This window comes from Hemitrygon akajei, chromosome 30 (genome assembly GCF_048418815.1).
Source record: "Hemitrygon akajei chromosome 30, sHemAka1.3, whole genome shotgun sequence".
NCBI lineage: Eukaryota > Metazoa > Chordata > Chondrichthyes > Myliobatiformes > Dasyatidae > Hemitrygon > Hemitrygon akajei.
The window spans coordinates 6,690,859-6,714,000 of NC_133153.1; the positions used below are offsets into that span (position 1 = coordinate 6,690,859).

The 23,142-nt window shown below is 41.8% G+C and overlaps 1 protein-coding gene across 4 annotated transcripts in view; it reads left to right on the forward strand.

Annotated features, from left to right (window-relative positions):
- aqp9b (aquaporin 9b) overlaps positions 1–23,142 on the forward strand; it is a 97,406-nt gene that overhangs the window by 57,695 nt on the left and 16,569 nt on the right. For 3 of the 4 annotated variants that reach the window (XM_073032918.1, XM_073032920.1, XM_073032919.1), the window contains 2 exons: positions 15,476–15,613; positions 15,687–15,805. In XM_073032918.1, the coding sequence (XP_072889019.1) occupies positions 15,476–15,613; positions 15,687–15,805 (257 nt within the window). Of the gene's footprint in view, positions 1–10,681; positions 10,757–15,475; positions 15,614–15,686; positions 15,806–23,142 lie in introns of those variants that run through there. The other variant, XM_073032921.1, reaches the window with a different exon arrangement.

A 23,142-nucleotide genomic window follows, 5' to 3' on the forward strand; every position in this document is an offset into this window, starting at 1 on the left:
GTCCGTTTGCAGCTCAGATATTTGGATTTTTCCCCATTTAGAAAATAGTCTGCACATTTTTTTCTACTACCAAAGTGCACAGCCACGCATTTTCCAACACTGTATTCCATTTGCCATTTTCTTGCCCATTCTCCTAATCTGTCTAAGTCCTTCTGCATCCTACCTGTTCCCTCAACACTACTTGCCCCTCCACCAATCTTCATATCATCTGCAGGCTTGGCAACAAAGCCATCTATTTCATCATCTAATTCATTGATATACAGCATAAAAAGAAGTGGTCCCAACACTGAGTCCTGTGGAACACCACTAGTCACTGGCAGCCAACCAGAAAAGGATCTTTTTATACCCACTCATTGCTTCCTACCAATCAGCCAACGCTCTAGCTATGCCGGTAACTTTCCTGTAATGCCATGGGCTCTTAATTTGGTAAGCAGCCTCATGTGTGGCACCTTGTCAAAGGCTTTCTAGTTACCTGTTATGAGTTTTCCAGTTCACAGTGCATCCTTAAATGTCATCAGTAGTCATGTTCACTTTTAGTTGACTACATTGTCCTGGTACTGACCAGCCAACAACTTCTATCAATCAACATCAATCTGCTGGAAGAGCTTAGTGGCCAAGCAGCACTGGTGGGAGGGAAGAAATCGTTGATGCCTTATATCAACCACAACTTAGACCTAGCATAAACAGTGCCTAAATTTAGCAAATATCACAGAGGCAATATTGACACACAGCGAGATACCCTGAAGGAAGGGTGAGGTGGGAGTTAGTGCTGCTGCCTCTCATCAGAGGGTAAGATTAAATTCAAAATGCACAGGATTTGGACGAGGATGTCAGTGAGCCAGCCTTCAGAAGCAGGTTGGCATCAGAACACAACATAATGCGAGCATGGAGTCAGCTGCCAGAAAGCCTACGTACACTGACAAGCAGCATGGCAGAGTCTGGTGCCAACTTGGCACAGGGCTTTGCACAGAGATTGACGCCCATCCTTTCCAGCATGGTACTGGTGGCCAACTCCGTCAGAAGCTAGGATGGCAATGTCTGAGAGCCAACGTCTCAGCTTACAGCTCCGCAGAAGCAGCTGCCGCTGACAGTCTGAATACTGGGGTGCAAGGTCAGGCCGGCAGCCCTGTTGTCCCAGAAGGTCAGTGTGTGTTTAAAGGGCTCTTAGGAGACCAGCAATCCATTCAGGAGTACAGAGCCCAAACCATTGCAATGGCAGTTGGTTTCCCATGCAGAATGAGCCAACTAACACCTCTCTGCGTTCGACGCCTAAACCCTGCTCACTTGCTCTTCCCCGTCAAACAGCCAGCTCAGTGCACTGCCACTAATGACACTGGAACAACACCCTCTGACAATGGAGCTGCTTAAGGCTGCCTCCAGGGCAGTCTCCTCACTGAAAGTCAACAGTGCTCCACCACCACACTGAGCCAGCACTAAGTATCCCTGAGATAGAAGACCAAGGGATGCCAGGCAAGGCTGTCACGTTTCACTGACTACCATGTGAATATTTATTAGATGTTTAATTTAATGAATCAGGGCCAAGGCATCAGTGATGAGGGCAGAAATGTGGCACTCCCAGCAAATGAGAGACGAGGCTTGAATTTCCTGCTGTTGCGCATAAGTTGTTTCTTCACAAGCAACACAACAGAAAGAAACCTTTTAAGTTGTTCTATCCCAGCACTTCCGGACTAGGCAATGTCCCAGCTGTAATACTAAAGGTCTGTGCTCCAGAACAAAGTAGAGTTCTAGCCAAGTTGTTCCAGTGCAATTCCAACACTGGCATCTCTGAGCATGTTCACAATTGCCACCCGGAACGTCCAGCCTCAAACTACCCACAAAGTGGGGAAGGCCATTATCAATAGTGTTGAAAGGCACTAACTCCCCAACACTTACTCACCAAAGTACTGAGTCCCAGAGGTGAAGTGAGACTGACCCCTGCTGTACCAAATGTGGCATCAGGAACACCGGGTAGAAATGAAGTCAAATGGTATCAATAGGAAAACACGCCAGTGGCTGAACACGAGGAAATCTGCAGATGCTGGAAATTCAAACAGCAACACACACAAAATGCTGGTAGAACACAGCAGGCTAGGCAGCATCTACAGGGAGAAGCGGTGTCGACGTTTCGGGCCGAGACCCTTCGTCAGGACTGAAGCCGTCCATCCTCAATGGAAGATGATTGTAGAGTCAGTCATACATCCGGGCCGTTGAGTCCGTGCTGGCCATCTAGCAGCCATTCTTTTCTAATGCCATTGTATTTTCCTCACATTCTTATTACCCACCTCCACATTCCTCCACCCACATACGCACTAGGAGCTACTTACAGCTGCTAATTACCCTGCCAAGAGGGAATCGGAGCACAGGAAGAAACCCTTGCGGTTACAGGGAGGGACTGCAAGCTCCACGCAGACACGCCTGAAGCCAGGATTGATCCTGGCAGTGGCACCACCAGCTTTACCATGTGCTGTCCACGGTTGGACACTTGTCATCTCTGGCCAGGACGTCCTTTGATCACAAGGTCAGAAGCGGGACTGTTTGCTGATTATTGCACAATGTTGCAATCCTTGGCAATAAAGCAGATGATCCCTGCATGCAGCAAAGCCTGGGCACGGAACAATCAGTAGCAAAAGGCACTCATGTGGCAGAACTTTCCAGCAATCTGCTCCTGACGTTCAGTGACATCGGCACTACTGATTGCCCCAGCACTAAAATCCTCAGGGTCACCCTGGACTAGAATCTCAACTGCCCCAGCCACAGAAATATCTTGGGTACAGGGAAGGCCAGAGGCTGAGTTGCTTTGGCAACTGGGCTACCTTCTGAACCCCACTCCTTCTCAACACCTACAAAACATAAGTCAGAAGCATGGTAGAAGACTTTTCAGAATTGGTACAGCACCAAGAACTCCCACCACCACGCAGGACGAAACAGCCTGTGGGACTGGCACCCCATCACTCCTACCCCCACTGCCAGCAGTGGCCACAGTGTAAAGTAGCTACAAAATCCACTGTAGTTTCTCAGCCAGGCTACACTACAGCAACTGCCAATGCTTTGATCTCTTCACCACGAAAGACAAGGGCAGTCAGTGCAAGGGAACGCCACCACCTCTTTACGCACCACTGTCACTTGGAAAAGTATTGCCCTTCATCGTAAACCCTGGAACTTCCTGCCAGTATGACTGCGAGACACCTTCGCCAGAAACACTGCCGAATTTCAAGGAGGCATTCTCTGCCATCCTCGCAAGAAACAAATGATGGTTCACCTAGGTGCCGAAATGGAATGGAAACGTCGCTAATAACTTTGTTTAAACCTGAACCTGAGTTGAAAGTATTTGCAGACACTTATTCTCTGGCATTTCTGGATTGAAGGAAGAAAATAAGTATGTGCATTTAAAAGAAAAGAATAATGATCTGGCTTTCTAGGGGATCTATTATACATCTGAGGTACAGGGAGTAGATGTGAATAATCCCTAGAGTCTGAACCTACTCTAGAAACTATAATGCAACCTTGTTAAATGTACCCTTTCGGTTACTAATGCACAAAGGGATAGACTTATAATATTAGTTCAGCCACTTTTGTTTTAAAATGTGGTGCAATTATGTGACTATTCCTACCTTGCAAAGAAATATTGATTGAAAACGGTATGCCCTGGGGTGGGCCTACCCCTCGCTCATCTGGACAGAGAGGGCAGGATATGTAGGAAGGTCAACTGGACTCAGCAAGCAGGCCTCAAATGAAGCAAGAGCAAATTGCTTTTAGCTTGGAAATAGATATGTTTAAGTGTAAAGGTTTTCATAGTCCAGCTATTAAGTTTTCTGAGTACTCTTAGACTGCGACAGAAAGATTTCAGCTGTGCAATTTAACTGGATTTTGCAGAGACTAAGGTTAATTGAAACCGATCTTAAACATATATTTTATGACTGGTTGATAGCCCAATAACATCCATTCACTGCAAAGGCTATCAGGAGATCAAGCAGATAATAGCATTTACAAGGCAATTTAAAAGGATTGAAGCCAAGCCTATTCTAAAGAATGTTTTAATAGTTTGTAGTAAGATTTTAGACCAGTAAATCTTAGAGTCCCGAAAGGAAAATGTTTTTATATAGTATTAAACTAGTAAAATGGAATAGAAAAACAAAAGAGATTTGTAAACACAACAGTGCAGCCAAATTAGTAGCATGCTGTATCTTTAGACAGTAAAATATCCAAAGGTGCCTCACAGGTAGAGCCACAAAGATTTTCACACAGGACTGAAAGCGAAAATGTTAGGACAGGCAAGCTGAGTCAAGAAGACCATAAGACCAGAAGACATAGGAGCAAACTTAGGCCCCTCAGTCCATTGAGTCTACACTGCCATTCCATTATGGCTGATTTGTTAACCCTCTCAAACCCGTTTTCCTTCCTTCTCTCCATAACCTTCTATGTCCTGTCTATCCTGGAACCTATCAAGCTTTATACATACCCAAAGACTTGGCCTCCAGAGTTGTCTGTGACAATGAATTCCACAGAATCACCACACTCTGGCTAAAGGGCATTCCTGTGTTCTGAGGCTCAGGCCCCTGGTCCTAGACTCACCCTATAGGAAACATCCTCTCCACATTCCCTCTATATAGGACCTTCAATATTCGATAGGTTTCAATGAGATCACCCCTCATCTGGGCAAGCACAGGCCCAAAGCCATCAAATGCTCCTCATACAATAACCCTTTCATTCCCGGAATCCTTCTTGTCAACATCCGCTGGACCCTCTCCAATGCCCTCACATCTTTTCTTAAATAAGGGGAACAAAACTGCTCACAATACTCCAAGTGCAGTCCAACCATTGCAGTACATCCTTCCTCCCATGTTCTCGTCCTCTCAAAATGAATACTAACATTGCATTTGCCTTCCTTAACATAGACCTACCTTGCAATTTAATCTTTAGGTAATCCTGCAAAGGACTCTCAAGTACTTAGCACTTCTGATTTTTGAATTTTCTTCCCATTTAGAAAATAATCTATGCCTTTATTCCTCTACCAAAGTGTAGGACCATAATTTCCCTACAGCATATTCTATCTGCCGTTTCTTTGCCCATTCTCCCAATCTGTCTATGTCCTTCTGCAGACTACCTGCTTCCTCAACACTACCTGCTTCTTCACCTATCTTTGTATCATCTGCAAACTTGGCCACAAAGCCATCAATTCCATCGTCCACATTGTTGACATATAGCATGAAAAGAGTGGTTCCAATACAAACCCCTGTGCAACACCACTAGTCATAGGCAACCAACTAGAATAAGCCCCCCTTATTCAACTCTTTGCCCCCTGCCAGTCAGACAATCTTCTAGCCATACTAGTATCTTTCCTGTAAAACCATGGGCTCTTATCTTGTTGAACAGCCTCATGTGCATCACCTTGTCAAAGGCCTTCTAAAAATCCAAGCTCAGATTCTCCTTTGTCTGTTATTTCCTCAAAGAACTCCAATAAGTTTGTCAGGCAAGAATTCTCCATGATGAAACCATGCTGACTTTAGTCTACTTTATCATGTGCTTCCAAGTACCCCAAAGCCTCATCCTTAATAATGGACTTCAATATCTTCCCAACCACTGAAGTCAGGCTAACTGGCCTGTAAATTCCTAACTTCTGCCTCCCTCCCTTCTTAAAGAGTGGAGTGACATTAGCAAATTTTCAATCCTTGGAACCATTCCAGAATCTAGTGATTCTTGAAAAGTCATTACTTATGCCTCTTCAGCTACCTCTTTCAGAACCTTGGGGTGTAGTCAATCTGGTCTAGGTGACTTATCGCCCTTCAGACTTGCAGCTTCCCAAACACCTTCTCCTCAGTAGTAGCAGCATTACTCACTTCCGCTCCCTGACACTCTCAAATTTCTGGCATACTGCTTGTGTCTTCCACAGTGAAGACTGACGCAAAATACTTATTAAGTTTGTCTGCCATTATTACCCCCCCCCCCCATTACTACTTCCCTAGCATCATTTTCCAGTGGCTGAATATCCACTCTCACTTTGCTTTTACTCTTTTTATATCTGAAAAAACCTTTGGTATACCATTTTATATTATCGGCTAGCTTACCTTCATATTTCATCTTTTCTTTCCCTATGTTTTTTTTTAGTTGCCTTCTGTTAGTTTTTAAAATCTTCCCAATCCTCTAACTTCCTACTAGTCTTTGCTATTTTGTATGTGCTCTCGTTTGTTTTTATGCTGTCTTTGACTTCCCTTGTCAACCATGGTTGCCTCATCCTCCCTTTAGAATACTTCTTCATCTTTGGGATTATTCTACCCTGCCCCTTCCTAGTTGCTCCAGAAACTCCAGCCATTGCTATTCTGGCATCATCCCTTATAATGTCCCCTTCGAGTCAACTTTGACCAGCTCCTCACTCATGCCTCTATAATTCCCTTTATTCCACTCTAATACCAATACATTTGACTTTACCTTCTCCCTCTCAAATTTCAGGCTGAATTCTATCATCTTATCATCCCATCTCCTAATGGTTCCTTTATCTTAAGCTCCCTAATCAAACCAGGTTCATTACACAACACCCAATCCAGAATTGCCTTTACCCTAGTTGGCTCAACTACAAGCTCCTCCAAAAAGCCATCTTGTAGGCATGCTACAAATTCCCTTGCTTGGGATCCAGCACCAACCTGATTTTCCCAATCTACCTGCTTATTGAAATCCCTTATTACATACCATTTCTATCTTCCATAGTAATTTATATCTCACATCTTGGCTTCTGTTCCGAGGCCTGTATATAACCCCCATCAGGATCTTTTTACCCTTACAGTTTCTTAACTTTACCCACAAGGATTCCATATATTCCAATTCCAGGTCACCTCTTTCTGAGGATTTGATTTCATTTTTTACCAACAGAGCCACCCCACCCCTCTGCCTACCTGCCCATCCTTTCGATTAAAAGGTGTATCTTTGGATGTTAAGTTCCCAACTCTGATCTTCTTTTTGCAATGACTCAGTGATGCCCACAATGTCATACCTGCCAAACTCTAGTTGAGCTACAAGAGTATCTGCCTTATTCCGTATATTGCATGCATTCAACTAGAACCCTTTTTGATTTTCCCCCATGTTACATTTCAACTCATCCTACTGACTGCAGTTTTTCCCTGTCCTTTCTCACAGTTTCACTCACAATGCATCTACCTGTATACCACCTGCCCCATCCTCAGCCCTAGCACTCTGGTTCCCATCACCCTGCCAAATTAGTTTAAACCCACTCAACAGCTCTAGCAAACATGCCTGGAAGGATATTGGGTCCCCTCGTGATCAAATGTTGTTATTATGGTACCACTCAGCCAGATTTTCAGTCTCTCTCCATTCTACTGATTCAGACTACAATAGCAGTGTTGTCTTCAAGCTTGAATATGGCCTTGGAGCCACAGAGTTGTAAGTGTAAAGTGAGTAGAGCAGGGGGCTTTGTGGAGCATCGGTGCTGATGGAGATCGTGGACGATCAATGATGGGCAGTGGAATCTGTGCTACCTGTTCGAAGCCAACTGCTCTGGTCTTCCCAAGGAAACACTCAATGAAATTCTGGATCATTGAAAATGCATGTTGGACATGCCCTCTCGGCTCGAAGAATCAGCTGTACTTTGTTACATAGATGCTGTCTGGCCTGCTGAGTTCCTCCAGCATTTTGTGTGTGCTGTTTGTTGGGCAATCTGATGGCAGTGGATAGACTCATAACGTCAGAGAGCTTGGAAGTAGGCTCTTCAGCCCACTTGGTCCATGCCAACAAGCATACACATCCAAACTACTCCCACTTGTGAGTGTTTGGCCCATAACCTAAACATGTCCTATCCACTGACCAATCCAACATTTTTAAAAGAGGTGGTGATGAAGCAGTCTGTGTACATGCAGTTGTTACCGTGGTTTATGATATAAATTGGAGAAAGTGAAGGAAGGGCATTGGGAGACTCTAGATGTAATGGTCCAGGACTGGAGAGAGAAACTATTGCTGTGATTCACTGGCAATGATTACATGAATATAAGAGGAATTATGGAATTAAGTAAGCTACCTTCTACTGAACAGGATGAAAGAGCATTGATCAATGAAATAAAGGAGGAATGGTGTTAGATCAATGTGATCAATCATCTCAAAGTCTTGTCAAGAGGTTGTGAAGAATCGGGCAGCATGGTGTGATCATGGAATCTTTTGGCTTGCTGGCTTCAATAGAGCAGATGAGGAGTTGGGCTTCAGACCAAAGCAGAGTCAACTTCTGATCCAGCCCTCTTCTCCCTCTTTATTGTAGTGCTGCTACCTCAACTCCAAGGAGGAGACTTACAACTCCATTTAGCAAGCTATCTATGTTAGAGCACAAAGCAAGATTACAAAATTCTCCCATCATCCACTCAGGATTTGCCCACTCAAAAAATGCAACCACCACCTCTATTATATTTAGCTAAAAGGAAAAACAACACCACACCCAAATGCATAGTAAACATTTAAACATGCTGTTTGATATATTTTCAAGCTTTTTCTGAATTAGATGTCGAATCCCACTCCCAGTAGTGTGTACATATCCATGTGTGTGTACAACATGTGCATTCAAAACATGTGTTTGCATTTTGTGTCTGTGATGTGCATCTGTAAGCCTGTGTCCAGTACGTGGAACGTTTCTCACTGTAAAGTGGGCACTGAGTTCATTGTCAAGGAGATTTGCATGATTCACAGTCTGGGCTGCATTGGACTCTAAATAAAAATATAGCCTGAACTAGTCAGTTCTCGGGAATGATTACAGAAAAATAGATTTTGTGAATTTAGACTATCTCCCCCATTGGCATTTTACATTCCAAACACACTCGACTTAGATAATAAAGCGGATGGCTGAAGGAATGAACCATGAATTACACCTTGAATAGAAAATGCAAGCGTTTGCACTAAAAGTAGGAAGAATAATTGCACATCAAAGATGACTTTACAAAGTTAGAAATCTAGGTGCAACGACTTACATTAAAAAACGTGTCCCTGGAGTCTGGCACTATTGACAAAGCTAACAACTTGGGGGTTTCCAAACTATAGCAAAGCTGTCTGGTTAGCTTGGCCTCAGCAGTAGGAGAAGACTAAAGTCAATTTTATAGACCTGGTTAGAGAATAAGGATTGGTCAGAGTCAACATGATTCAAGAAAGGGAAAATAATTTTGACAATTCTTTGCTGGAATTCTAATGATATTTTAATAATCAAAATTAATAAGGACAAACCAATGGATGTGGCATATTTAGTTTTCACTGCTTACCTCAATCAAATCTTCCTCCAGAGATTAAATTACTAATGTATAACCTCCTTTGCTAATATGGTTTATAATTTGTGCCTTTTTAGGGAATCAGCACCTCCAGCTGCTGTGGTGTCATCATTGTGGCTGAACAGCTGATCAGTGAGCAGTCTCCCTGTCAGCCAACACTAAATTCAATTAAATTATTGAACAATGTAAAGTGAAATAGATTTGGAACATGTATGGGATTAAGATAGAAGTCAAAATATAAGAACATTCTTAAAAATACTTTGTTTTATTTAAAAGTTAGTTATTAATTTTAACAAGTTTTATTAACCTCTAAACTGAATAATTTGTGATCGCCATTTCATGAAAATTGCAAACCATATACGCAAAATTAATTTTTCCAAGTCTGGAGAGAATGTTTGACAGTAATTGTAATTTAATATACAACTCAAAAATGGTATTACATTGTTCATCAAGTTTTAACATTTCATTGTTTTTTTTCCAGTGAGATAGTGGTGTAAAAGATTGACACTTAGGTTAAATCATTGATGCTTTTTTAATTTAGCGATACAGCACGAAGTAGACCCTTCCAGCCCTTTGAGCCATGCCACCTCAGCAAACCCAATTAACCCTAAGCTAATCACAGGACTATTTACCAGTTAACCTGCCCAATACGTCTGTGGACTGTGGGAGGAAACTGGGACACCCAGGGAAAATCCACACATTCCAAAAGGGAATACCTGGGGAGTACAGACTCCTTTCAGAACAGCGCCGGAATTGAACTCCAAATTCCAGAACCCGTCAAGCTGTAAAAGTTTCACGCTAGCCGCTACGCTACCAAGGCATAACCCTTGCTCCTATAAAGGCTCCACAGAAGGAGAAAGATATTGTTCACTCTGAGATAGGCAAATACAGGCGCAGGATATTGCTGTCACGTTCACAGGTTAACAACAGAGTGCAGACAATTTAAATATCAGTACAGCAGCCAAAGCCAGAGGAACATGCTAGAACAACCCTGTACCAGTAGCTTACCCATTAAAGACCCAACACATAATAATAATTACAGATTAAAGAAGTGGGGTTCAGTATGCACACAGTATTCTGGTAATCTATTCTACTAGTTTGCATTTCCCCTCAATTCTGACTAAAGGCAGTGATGACGTGACTCCTTCAACAATTTTTCGGCAACCTCTATAATTCTGTTCATCATTATTATTTCACATTCCCATCTGTGGAATCATCCAGTCTTGGCCCCATCTGTCTCTGTCCTATTAAAGTCAATCTATCTCCTGGAATAGCTTCCCTCGCTGCAACCTTCACATTCTAGCACTCCTTGAAGAATCACAAATCAATTCACTTCCCCTTTGAATTCCAAAGATGAACAACTTTATGCTGTAGAAGCCGGTTATCTGTGACATTTTATTAAGTGGCCATTTTCACTTTCCTAGCAGGGACTGGTTGCCATGGAGAATGCATTGTGAGAAATGGTCTGCAAATGTTCTTAAAAAGTCATAATCCATCCTCGAGCACAGGTCATTTCCTGAATCCTTTTCTAATCATTCAGCAGATATGTTTACTTGTTCAGTTAAATAGTGAATGGATACATGTTAATCGTTGAAATGAAAGCATAGCTGGTAGGAGAAGGGTTTCAACCCAAAACATCGACTGTTTACTCTTTTCTATAGACTGCTGCCTGGCCTGCAGACTTCCTCCGGTATTTTAAGTGTCTGCATAGCAGGTAGCTTGTTAACTTGATCTATCAGTGAAAGACATATAAGACCATATAATCATAAGACATAGGAGGAGAACGAGGCCATTTGAACCATTGACTCTGCTCAACTATTCCATCATGGCTGATTTATTATCCCTCTCAACCCCATTATCCTGCCTTCTCCCTGTAACCTTTGACAACCCTACTAATCAAGAACCTATCAACCTCCTCTTTAAATATACCTAATGACTTGGCCTTCACAGCAGTTCCTGGCAATGAATTCCACAAATTCACCACACTCTGGTTAAAGAAATTCCTCCTCATCAGTGTTTTAAAGGTATGTCCTTCTATTCTGATGTGTTCCCCCTGGTCCTAGACTCTCCCACTTTAGGAAACATCCCTTCCGGGTCCACTCTATCCATGCCTTTCAAAATTTGTTAGGTCTCAATGAGATCCTCCCTCATTGTTCTAAACTCCAGCAAGGACAGACCAGAGCCATCAAGCTCTCCTCATACGTTAACCCTTCCATTCCCAGGTTCATTCTCATGAACCTCCTCTGGACCCTCTCCAAAGCCAGGCACATCCTTTCTTAAATAATAGGGACAAAATTGCTCACCATATATTCCAAGTGCAGCCTGACCAATGCCTTATAAAGCCTCAGCACTACATCCTTGATTTTATATTCCAATCTTGTCGAAATGGATGCTAACACTGCATTTGCCTTCTTTAGCAACCTGTAAGTTATCCTTTATGGAATCCTGCATGAGGACTCCCAAGTCCCTTTGCACCTCTGATTTTTGAATTTGCTCCCTGTTTAGAGAATAATCTACACTTTTATTCCTTCTATCAAGTGCACAATCATGCAAATTTTATCCTTTAAAAATTATTCTTTAAAAAATTCTACACTTTATTCCATTTGCCCATTCCTCTTCCTCTTTGCCCTTTCTCCTAATCTGTTTAAGTCCTCTTGCAGAGTCCCTGCTTCCTCAACACTACCTGTCTCTCCATCTGTCCTTGTATTGACTGCAAACTTGGCCACAAAGCCATCAATTCTGTCGTCCAAATCATTGACATACAACATGAAAAGAAGTGGTCCCAGTACCAACCCCTGTGGAACTCCACTAGTCACCGGCAGCCAACCAGAAACGACCCCCATTATTCCCACTTATTGCTTCCTGCCAGTTAGCTAATCTTTCATCCATGCTAGCATCTTCCTAAAATACCACGGGCTCCTTTCTTATCTTGCAGCCTCATGTGCGGCAGCTTGTCAAAGGCCTGCCGAAATTATGGGAAAATATTTCAGTGTGCTGACCCTTGTGTTATTGATATTTTGATGTCAGAGGGGAATGGTGCAACATTCTATTGGTTCTAAAGCACTGTGGACTTTGAATCATGTCAGTGAATAATTGGAACTAAATCTAGACAAAAAAACTTTGGGTTTACTTAACCAGACGAAATTTTGCAGGAGATGAACATGCAGACCGAAGCTATAAACCTTGCCATTATCTGTGTGGCATTTTCTCTGCTTATCTGTGTGGTCACTTCCTTCCCTACAACCCTCTGAGATACCCACACGCCTCCTTTCCCAGTCTTTTACAAACTTTTCATTTTCATGTCCTTGGTGGCTGAATCATCCCTGAACTGGATACAAAGCTTTGGACACCGATCTTCTTTCAGTTTCCCCAGTTCTCTACAACTCTCTCCTCAAAACACCCTGAAAAACTACTTTCAATATGGTTCCATTGCTTCATCTTTATCTTAGTCAGAATTATTTTAATGTTAGATGGTTATAGGTTCAAGTTCTATACCAGAGATTTCATTACTGTGTGATTATTGTAATACTGCAGTCACCATTCTTTTTGGATGTTATGATAAACCTCTGCATGGGGTCTGTCATCCCAGTACCCTGGGCTATATCTTATCCCAAGTCAAGATCACATTACTTTACTCGGAGACTTGCTATATGCAAATTAGCTGTTGTGTTTCCCACAAACACTTCAAAGGTATCACGTTAACTGCAAACCATTTTGAAATAACCTGAAAGGACGTGATATATGAACTTTTTTTATGTGCAAGGCTTGATGTCAGCTTGTTTCACAATGACTAACATAGCAGGTTATGTCCTCCCAGTCCTGAGCACAGGAGAAAATGCCTAGTCAGAAGAAATTCAGTGGTTACCGAGCAGTGCCAAGCAAAAGAGGAAGGATCGCAAAACTGACTGCAATTGAGAGAGGACATAAATGAAAAGAGTAAAGTAGGAAATTAAGGAGAATAAAGAAGAGAAATAATGGGTGTGGAGAGAGGAAGAGGCTGTGGGGTGGCCAAAGGGGAAAATATATTTCCCTTGTTGAAATGAATACCCCAGGGGGCTTGTGTTGACTCATTGAGAAGCCAGTCATCGATTCCATTGAATCTGAGGCACTAAATGAAATATTTTCTCTGGTTAAAATTCAGTCCTGGGTTCCTTCAGACAACTGCATGCTGTTTAATTGCAGTGTTTGACTAAACTGAGTTCAAAATCCCAACTTCTGCCTCGTTCAATAAGCCCCTTTCACCATCATTCAGGTGCTGGCATTATTATTGCTGTCAGGGCTGGGAACAGATGAGTGGAGCCCAGTCGGACAGTCGCAATCCCTGTTCCCACGATTCAGACCAGTGCAGTTAAAGAACTCAGCACCTCTCCACAGTTCTGTGCCACCATTAATTGATTTGCCAGAGATCCTATATTCATCTTGTGTGTGAGACACTGTTTTCCAATCATAAAGCCCAGTAAAATTTCTATCCTGTGTGTTGTTAGACAACAGCAAGGCAATGATGTGTCTGGACAATGAACAACAGTTAATCCTCCATGTTGTGTTAAACAGTCCATATTGTTTTAATTTCACCAATAATGTTTTCTGGTTTCTTCAGCCTTTTTTACTTTTTAATTAGAAGAGGGTAAATAGATCTAAGATAGCAAGATTTAACATTATTTATAATGTAAATGTTTTTCTATAAGGTCGGACCTTAAGACATTGAGACCCACCCTGGTTACCACTTTTAACACTGCCATGGCTTGAGTGTTGGTCCATGAAGTATTGGCATTATATTCCTCTGTAAAAGTTTAAAGTATGCACTTGTTTTCACTGTGGTTGTTTTACTATTCGAAGATTGGACTCCCTAAGCTTTTCTCAATATTAGTTCCCCTTGTAGGCTCCTGGGCTAAACCTTCAAATGTTTCCACATTTGATGGAAACATCACACAGTCACGGTTGCTACTTCAGGGTGGTACTGAAAGAGAGCTGCACTGTCTGAACTGCTACTTTACAACCAAGACAATGCCCCAATCTACTTAATGTAGCTTTATCCTGATGAAGGGTTTCCACACAAATCATTTCCAGCTGTGTTGCCTCTTTCAGGGAACTATGCTTTTCCTTTCCTCCCACAGATGTTGCTTGACCCGCTGAGTTCTTCCCGTAATTGTTGCTTAACTTTCCCAGTGGCCCAGAAAAAAAACTCCAACTGGAGCATGAGTTCCCAGCCTGGGGTCCACAGACCCCTTGCTTAATGGTATTAGTCCGTGGTATAGAAAAGGCTGGGAACCCCTGAGCTAGTGACTTCTTAGACACAAGAGATTCTGCAGAAATCTTGAGCAGCACATACAAAACGCAGGAGGAACTCAGCAGGTCAGGAAGCATCAATGGAGGGGAATAAACAGCCGCTGACCTTGGCCTGAAATATTGACTGTTTATTCCCTTCATAGATGACGCCTGACCTGCTGAGTTGTGTGTGTAGCTCATGACTTGCATGCCTGCATTTTTTTTTGTTTAATTGCAGTGCAGAATAGGCCCTTCCGGCCCTTTGAGCCATGCCACTCGACAACCCCCGATTTAACCTTAGCCTAAAATCGGGGCAATTTACAACAACCATTTAACATACTAGTTCAGCAGTCATCGGACTTCACGTTCTACCCCAGTGGCTGTTCCACATTGTACTGAATAGAAGGCCTCAATTCAGGTGACATGGTAACATAGTGACTGGCATACCGCTATTGCAGTGCCAGGGGCCTAGTTTCAATTCCCACCGCTGTCTATAAGGAGCTTGTACATTCTCCCTGTGTGCATGTCGGCTTCCTCTGGGTGCTTCGGTTTCCTCCCACATTCCAAAGATGTACGGGGAGTTAGTAAGCTAATTGGCCATATGTCTGAATTGGGCGGTGTAGTACCATCAAGGTGGAGGTATGGGACCCTGAAGCAACAGACTCAATGGTTTAGGAACAGCTTCTTCCCCTCTGCCATTGGATTTCTGAATGGACAATGAACCCACGTACACTACCTCAATATTTTTTGCTTTCTTTTTGCACTATTTATTTAATTAAAAATTTTAAAATACTTTTCTTACTGTAATTTATAATTTATATAACTATGTATTGCAATGTTTGCTGCCATGAAGCAGATTTCACGATATCACATCTGATTCTGAAATGCAATAATGATCACAGGGCGAATATTTCTATTTATTCTCTCCCCCAATCTGACGATATGTTTCAAACTGTTTCAAGGTGCGCACCTGAATCCGGCTATCTCACTGTCAATGTGCGTGCTGGGGCGGCTTCGCTGGCTGAGGCTTCCTGTCTACTGGATTGCTCAGCTCGTTGGAGCGTTCACTGGTTCAGCGGCAGTGTTTGGCCTTTATTATGGTAAGATCGTTATTTTTACATGGGAATTCATGCAATAGACATTGCTGCTACTTAATTTCTGTATACTTTGTAGATGCCTTCATGACATTTAATGGCGGAAACTTGACAATAACTGGTCAAAATGCAACAGCACAGATTTTCTCTTCTTATCCGGCACCACATCTGTCTTTTGCAAATGGATTTGCAGACCAGGTAATCCTAAATGCTTCCTAACTAATCGTGCATCATAATCTTTATGATCTGGTTTCATTAGGTTTTTCCTGTCACACTTTTTGATCATTATCAACAAATTCTTCAAAGCCCTGGAATTACTGTGTTATTTATTTTATTTCTCATAGTTAACGTTTTGCTCCCAATCCTCTAACACTCTGTAAACAGTGTTCAGCAGTTACAGGAGAGCACCTTAGGGTAATTGCATCTTCCTTGATAGAAGCAATTAACCTTTATTGCTCTCTTTATCATTGGCTCCAAGATGTGGAATTTTAACTAATTGTGACTCAGAGCACTGAAATTCATTTGCATTGCATCAGCCTAGAATGTTCTGCCTGTCCCATATTCTGCATTACAGATCCTTCCCTGTCATAATAAAATGGTCAACCATTTGGTTTGTTGTCACATTGGTCTGGAATTGACCATCCAGAGGGTTGTAAGTGTTGCCTTTCCTTGGAATTTGGGCATAAGTACCTTTTCCAATGGCAGACAGGAAACTGAAAATTAACTCTGAAAGGGAATGCATATGCAGACCCGTGCTATCAACACGGCATGCTAACTGTCAAGTACCCAATGTTATCACTCATCTCTTCCTCTATGAGTTCAGATCCCACTCAAAATGGACTGTAGGGCCAGTATCTCATCAGAAGTCGTCTAAGTGAGGTCTCAATGGAATGAAAAATAGATGGGGTTTTGTAATCTGCTCTGCCCTGGTTACCAGCTGATAGTGAAGACAAAAATGTTGCTCCATAATGACAAAGGTCTACCTGCCTGTTAAAGCAGGTGGGAAAAATGATAACTCTTTGTAATAGAACAGAAAGGTTCTTCCAAGGGCCTGGCCAACATTAATGCTGCATGCAATAGATTAACTCCTCACTTGTGAGATCCTAGTGATTGCAAATTAGCCGTCATATTCCTTACAGAGCTGCGACTCATTTCAAATTTAACTCATTGGTAAATACTTTAGCATGTAAGTGAGCAATCAAAATGTAAGGTCAGTATTGAGACGCTGATATTTCTTCATTGGTGACTCTAAGTTACAAAAGATTGAATATTCCACTTGTATAAAGGCAAGGGAACTGTGCAATGTATTCCAGTCAACACCACTGGTATATTTTCTAAGTAAATACTCATTTCTTATTTTAGAAAATCTTAACTGAAAGAGAGATAAGATAAACAGAAATCATTAAATTATTGCATAGCCATTTGGCATAGCATGTATATAAGATAGTGAAATCCTCAGAAGTAATTATTTAACCATGTCACACAGAAAGTGTGTAAGGGAAAAAATGCAGAAATTAACTATGGATGGTTGGACAGCAAGGAACATGCTCATCAGTAGAGAGAGATTACATTTCCTTTGACTTTGTTCATTACCCAGACTCCCAATCGCTGCTGTAAATTTGGAAAATTAACTAACTTCTGCCTTGTGGAATGCACAGTCAGAAGCAATCCAAAAATAAATAAGTTAACAATTAAATGTTTCACAATTTCCTCCTATTCATCATTCCTGGAGCTCGTGCAGTTTCCAATATGCATGGAATCCTAAAAATGAACTTTTGAGCATCGAGAATGTAGACAAAATGCAAGAACATTAAAAAATAAAGTTTCGGTACTGTGAATCAGAATCTGTTTTATTACCATTGGCTTATGAAATTTGCTCCTTTGCAACACCAGCTGCAAAGTGTGGAGACATAAAATTACTGTAAATAACAAAACTAAATAAACTGCACACCTCTAGGGAAGAGACGACTTATTTAATTTCAATGCAACTTTGTCAAGTTTCATATTAATAGTTGATTATTTTAAATTATTATTTACTAGCTTTCAAATATTTTATGATCTAAATGTCATCGTTTCTTAATACTTAATAAAAAATAATGTTCCCTTGAATCAATTGCTTAATTTTATTATTGATCATGTGCCTTATTTTTAATTGAATAATTGGAATATTTTCATTCGCAGTCTATAACATTTCTAGATGAATCCCAATTCATATGGAATTATTGAATAATTTAAAACCAACTGCCCCATATGTTCTTACTTTTACTCAAAGTCCTGCTTTCACTTAGTAATGTGATATGTGGCTTGGATCGTATCATTTCAGAAATACTTTTGTGCCATATCTATAAATTTTCACTGCAGTTTTTAATGATGCTTGTTCCTCATTTCCTACACATGGTCTCTTGGGTAGATTTTCTTCTTCAGGGCTCGGATGTAAGAGATTGTTAGGAATAGGCCCTTATCACAAAATCAGACACAAGCTGCTTCCAATTTGAAAGGGTGGAATATTTGGCCAATTTTACAGGGGTTTCCACCCATCAGTCCCTTAGTTGGGTTCACTTAGTTCATCAAGGATCAAACTGTGCACCTTTCCCATCTGTTTGGCTTAGATCCACATCTGGAGATGGATTCACCAGCTGAATTACGCTACAGAGGGGTAAGGTGGGGGGGAGGTGGGAGAAGCATTCTGCACATAACTTGCATGGACATTCTACCAGGCTCAAGCATAACTTCTGTCTCACTGTTATGTCTGTTGAACGGTTCTCATTCCTGGAGCACCTTGACAGTAAAGACACTTAACGTCAGACTACTGTTTATTGACTACAGTTTTTTTCCCTTCATACTATTATTCCAAGCAAACTCATCACCAAACTCTGGACTCCAGGACTTAATTCCTCCCTCTGCAACTGGATCCTTGATTTCCTGACCAACAGACCACTATCATTGAGGAAAGCCAGCAATATCGCCACAACTATCATCCTAAACACAATGTTTGTGGTCCACAATGTTGCATCCTCAGCCCCCTGCACTAGTCTCTGTACACTGTGTGACTGTGACCAGATTCTGCTTTAACTTCAGATGCAGAAGCCATGGGGCTTATTTCACTGCAGTTTGTAGCCTGGGACCAGTGGATGTCATATCTTTCACTGACCTCTGAGGTAACACTAAAAAATGCTTAGTTGCTTGTTGGCTAATTGCTAGTAAAGGGTTTGACTTTTGGAGCAAATAATAGAGCTGTGGGTGCGTCATGCAAGTATTACAGCCCACACGGTCACAGGCAAGCAGCAACAGTTTAGTTTTGATTTTGGTTTATTAGTTTTGCCGCAACACATAGTTCCACCACATCCTCTGGCAGCACATTCAAGAAAATGTCCCCCTCACATCCCCTTAAAACCCCATACTCTCACCTTAAAGCTACCTGCTCTTGATTTTGAAACCCAGCTCAACACAAAAACTGGGATCTCCTCTACAGACTCTGTCTAAATTTCTCGCTACTTCAGTAAAGCAACCAGCATAATCAAAGTCCACAATGCATCTGAAATACCATGTTATTGTGCGGAATGCTTCTGCGATACATCGATAACAATTGGCAACGTCAACGGAGATATGCCAAATTTCTTTGGCCTCTTGAGGTAGTAGAGGTGCTGGTGACAGCAACATAGCTGGACCAGGGAAGGGTATTGGTGATATTCACACCTCGGAGTTTGACTGTCTGAGGTAGATAGGAGCATATGCATTGTCCCCTTTCTGAGGTCAATGACCAGCTCTTTTGTTAGGTTGACTTTGTGGGGAAAGGTTAATGTTATGACAGTATTAAGCTCCCTATCTCCTTCTTGGACTCCGACTACACACCTCTTTAATCCCGGGACAGGCCCCCAGATTCCAGCCTCCAGCAGACACAGTGCTTCAACTCCCCTTGTGGAGTCACAGGGATTCACAGACTTGGCTTCGGCCAGTGGGCCTCAACTTCTGGACTTCCAATTCAACCTTCAGGCCTCGATCCTTGGCATTGATCCCAAAACATGTCCATCACTGAACAGTAGTCCTTGATCTCCAGGCTAGCCAATGTCGGGACCCCGAACACTTGGCCTTGAACACCGGTCTCACTGATTCATGAACCTGGCTATAACCCAGGTTAATTAAACCCAAAATTGTAATGTTAGAAAGTTCTACCTGTGGAGGGATGAAAACAAGGTTTACCGATTTAAAAAAAAAGAATTTGACAAAAAAAACACTATGCAAGTGGCATATGCAACTATGCCACTATGCAAGTGGCGGGCTGGACACAGGACGGACAAGGAGAGAAACACAGCAACGATTAGAAACTGAAGATGTGAACTGTTAAGAGTGGAATTAGTCGTGAGTATCTTTACCCTACTAACTTGAAACCCTCAGGGTGACACCCCTGGAGGAGAGGCAATAGCAATAAAAGGTTTATTGAAGCTACAGTTATAACATGCAGCAGCTATAACGAGACAATATCAGCAGAGACCAGTGTCCAAAATCCCTACTGTGTGGTCGGGAATTAGTTGTGAATTGACTTACCCTGGATGATCAACCATTTCATCCAATGAACCAAGATGGTGAGCCACCCAGATGACGAACCAGTGCAGGAACGAAGTGTGTAATGACCCATAGCATTGAATACAGTTGAATGTACTGTATAAGTTTATTTTCATTCCAAGAATTTGAATTTGATTTTCTGCAAGAACTGATTATTTCAGACTTTGATAAGTTACTGAATGAGATTTACTTTGTTTAAGAGGTGTGATGTTGGAGAATTGTCGTGAAATGAATTAAACTGGGTATAAATTATTGAATTTGAATTTAAACTTGTAGATATACTGCCTGGAACTGAAACAGAAGTGAACTATAATACTTGAGAATAGGAATTATATTTGGTTTTCTAACTAGGGATAAGTGAAAAGGGAAGTTTAGTCTGTAAACTTTTAAATAGGGAGTAACACTAGATCTAATTAGTTAGAGAAATTGGATTAACAAAGGTTATTCTAATGAATATCACTGATTCTAACTAAACAGGAATTTGGTTTTTGTTGATATCTAAGATTTGAAACCTAATCAGAATATTTGAATTTTGAATTGTTCTTGCTCATGGAAATATTTTGTACATATTGTTTTTCTTATAAACAAAACCTTATTTCCAGAAGTGTGTGGTTTCTATTCACTGCCTCCTTCTAACACCTGGATTCTTCTGATGGCCTACTAGCACCGAGTGTAATTTGATTTTCTCTGAAGAATGCGACAACTAGTCACACACAACAAGACCGGTGCTACACAGGTGTTACATAAAACATGGCGAGCCAACCAGGAGGCAGTGTATTAGATAACCAGTAGCATACCAATTAGTATACAAAGCATTAAAATAATCTCATTGTTCAAGCTCACGTGTTCAATTAAGACCTACAGTGAAAGAAAATGGAAGTCATAGAGGAAAAGGGTGTCAAAATCCCAAATGCTGTTTAGTCAATGGCACAACAGGAACAGAACAAGATGAGGAAATACCAGACTTTCTAAAAGAATATCAAGTCGTCAAGTCACTTTTTATTGTCATTTCGATCATAACTGCTGGTACAGTGCATAGTAAAAATGAGACAATGTTTTTCAGGACCATGGTGCTACATGAAACAGTACAAAAATTACACTGAGCTACGTAAAAACAACACAGAAAAAAATCTACACTAGACTACAGGCCTACCTAGGACTGCATAAAGTGCACAAAACATTACAATAAATAATAAACAAGACAATAGGCACAGTAGAGGGCAGTAAGTTGGTTCGTTTGCCAGAGTTATTCGTCTAACTGACCCTGGTGTAGAATTTCCCAAGTCCCCCATAGTAGAATACCATTTTGACTCTGCAATGTAAGATCTCCAGCCCTTGCTACTGTACACTCAACAGGCAAGCGGTGCCCAAAATGTTTCCTACTACGTAGTTACTTTAGCCAGTGTTTACACTCAGAAAGTTGGAAAAGACACCACTCAAGCTTACCTTGGTGAGTTAAAAACCTTAGCAAAGCGCAGTGGGAAAGATTATAATGAAATCTTGTTAACCCAGATCAGTGAAACCCTTACTATCGAGAGCAGGGAAACAGTCACTGTTGAAACTGCTGAAGATGTACATAATAAGACCAGAACTCTTTAATTCAATACAGACTCCTCTGATACTAACCAGCTGGAAACAGCTCTAGCTGATATTCAGAATAATTCCAAACTATTGGAGTTGCAGTGAAGCCATCCCTCTCTTCCAGTGATCCCGATATTCAGAGAGTCGTAGTGGAGCACATTGTGCGCAGTAATGACTTGATGGCTCATGGCAATCCGCCAGTAAGGCTCCGAACTTTTTCTGGTCATACTTCTCGTCCACCTAATGAGGCAGATTATGAGACTTGGCGTGTTAGTCTTGAACTTTTCTTGCAAAACCCAAATGTGTCTGATCTTCATAGAACATGGAAAACATGTGAAAGTATTCTTCCCCCAGCTTCTGACATCTTCAAGTCAATAGGCCCTGGAGCTTCACTGGTAATTACATACAATTTCTAGATGCAGCTTTTGCCCCCATGGAAGATGGAGATGAATTCTTCGCCAAATTCATGAACAGAGCTGCAACTGGAACAGAAAAAATAAAACCCGACACCGTTTACTGAACTGCTGGCATTTCTACGTACCGAGGAAGACAAGCATGCTTCCAGCTCTGCACGCATGAAACAGCATGTAGGAACAGCCGAATCAGGTGCTATTATACAGTCCCAGACCCCAGGTGTCTGTGTAGATGATGATATAGCACAACTAATTTCAATTACTTCTCAACTGACTAAACAAACCTTTGAGCTTCAAGGGCAACTAGATGCTCTACAAGCTGCAGACAGCAGAAGGGAAAAGCAAGCTCCAGGACAGCAAGTGAGACGCCACCAGAAAGAAAGGCTGACACAACAGATAAACAAGAGTCCACAACCACTAACAGACAGCCGAGTGTAAAACCAAAACCTTGGTACTGGTTTAAATGTGGTGAGGATGGGCACATAGCCAGATCTTGCTGCTATGAGCCCAATCCAGCATTAGCAGTGGAAAAGAGAAAACAGCTTGAGAAGAGATGGAGTGAGTGGGAGTCATGTCATGGTACTCCAGAGCCTCATGTTAAACTAGGAGCAGGTCCTAGTTGTTGGCAAAGCACGTCCCAAAAGCATGAAGATCCTGCTTGGTGAACCGAAGTCTGAAAGACAGACTGTTAATCTACCTGAGGGATTAGTTGGCACAACGTGCACTGCCCAGATAAGCCTAGCCGGTAGAAAATGCAATTGTTTATTCGATACAGGATCTCAGGTCATTGCCATCTCTAAATCCTTCTATGACCACTTCATTCTCTCACTGACTTGTTGGAGGTTAAAGGTGCAAACGGACAATCTATCCCATACCTGGGATATATAGAAGTCAATGTTACATTCCCAAATGACTTTACAGGAGTGGATGTGGAAGTGTCACCCTAGCATCGATTGTTCCAGATGTCTCTGTACATTC